This window comes from Aplysia californica, unplaced genomic scaffold (genome assembly GCF_000002075.1).
Source record: "Aplysia californica isolate F4 #8 unplaced genomic scaffold, AplCal3.0 scaffold00398, whole genome shotgun sequence".
In the NCBI taxonomy this organism is placed as follows: domain Eukaryota; kingdom Metazoa; phylum Mollusca; class Gastropoda; order Aplysiida; family Aplysiidae; genus Aplysia; species Aplysia californica.
In genome coordinates this window covers 552,900-554,608 of record NW_004797668.1, presented here as the reverse complement: position 1 = coordinate 554,608, position 1,709 = coordinate 552,900, and the positions used below count along the sequence as shown (strand labels likewise).

Below are 1,709 nucleotides of genomic sequence, written 5' to 3'. Positions count from 1 at the left end.
TGTATGTGTGTGTGTGTGTGTGTACATGAATGTGTGTGCCTATTGTGTATCAGATTGGTCTCTAGCGTGCAGCATGTTCCTATTCAGGTGTTCTGCAATAAAATAACTGATAAAGTATCCTTACTTGGCTGGCCACTATGTGGAGGGGCGTGTTCCCTTGATGATCCCTGAGATTAGCTTCGACCCCTCTTTCCAGCATCATCTTCACTACCTCAATATTGCGGCTCGCAGCCGCCAGGTGGAGCAATGGAACGGTCATCATTTCCTGACCTTTGACATCGGCGCCACGTCTGATCAGAAGCGAGGCTACTTCAAAATGGCCGGCCGTTACGGCGGAGCGCAGAGGCGTGAATCCTGTGTTATTGAACGACTTAACAGTACAGCCAGCGTGGATGATGTCGTCGATAATATTGACGAAACCGTTGGCAGCAGCGATGTGGAGGAGCGTGTCACCTTCTTCATTAACCGGGTATTGACCTATGCAGGCGCGGCCAGTCGAGAACAGTATCCTAAAAGCTTCCATATTTCTCAGCATGACTGCTGAAGCAAGAGGTGTTTTCCCGTCTACCATGAAATTGACATTGGCACCACTTTGCACGAGGTCTTTCAGCTTCTTGTCCTCTCTGTCCCTAATGTACACATGAACCATGCAGCTTCTTGATAACGGCAGCTCTTCCTCAAGTCCAAGCATAAGGTATCTCTTTAAATATTTCCAGACAGGTAATGAGTCAATCCTACTTAGGGTGTTTCTTACTCCTAACATTTTTCGAAGTTTCAATCGTGCCTGGAACTCGAGGGAAGCAGGTACTGGTGAGCATATCTTATTCACAGTTTCTCTCTCGATTGCTCTGTATTGATCAACAAGTTGTTGGTTTTGGCTTACTTGTAATAAAACCAGCATGGAAGAAATTCCACAAAAGTTTGGGTAGGTTGCTTCCATCAAAACTCGCATCAGCAAATATCGCTCACGGAGTTTGTCGTGCTGAGCTGAGCACGCTGCATGCTCTATCACCCACGCCAGAGGAGACTTTCCTACCTCTCCATGCCCACAATTAACCATGATTTCATCATGAACGTTTGCGCCGTAGTAGACAAGGAGTCTGGCAATCTCGAAAGCTGGCTCTTCGTCAAGGAGAGCTTTCTTTAAGGGTGTTTGTTGGTTTTCATCACGGGTTTCCAAATTGCATCCGTTTTCCGCAAGTAAACAAAGCCCAAAGACATCTCTCTTTTCCACAACATGGTGCAAAGCCGTGCGACCTATGGAGTCTTGCGCGTCCACGTCACAGCCAGCGTCGATCAACATCTGGCAAATCTCTAACATATCAGAGATTTTTTTGTTCGTCCACGTATTTCTGCAGCGTAAAAGTGAGAGAGCTGCAGCTATCAGTGGCGTGTTTCTAGATTCCTTCTCAACGATTTTCACGTCACAGCCATTGTCAGTGAGCACCCGCACACAGTTGACGCTGCCGTAATGGCAAGCACGATAAAGCGGATTTATTCTATTAAAATCAGGGGTGTTTATGTTGGCACCATGACGGATCAACACTTGAGCAGTTTCATTAAAATCGTCCGAACAGCATGCAGTCAGAGGTGTTTCTCCTCCGGGGTTCTGTTGGTTGACGTTAGCGCCCAAAGACAAAAGCTCTGAAATGGAAATAAAACGTGTTATATAAAAATGCTTATTTCGTATCATTTTAATGAAGGTGTTT

General features: G+C 46.1%; 1 protein-coding gene across 1 annotated transcript in view; it reads right to left on the bottom strand.

Moving 5' to 3' along the window:
- LOC101855204 overlaps nucleotides 1-1,709 on the bottom strand; it is a 51,207-nt gene that overhangs the window by 24,830 nt on the left and 24,668 nt on the right. Inside the window, exon 7 of the mRNA XM_035971215.1 lies at nucleotides 125-1,644. Within this exon, the coding sequence (XP_035827108.1) occupies nucleotides 125-1,644 (1,520 nt within the window). The remainder of the gene's footprint in view (nucleotides 1-124; nucleotides 1,645-1,709) is intronic.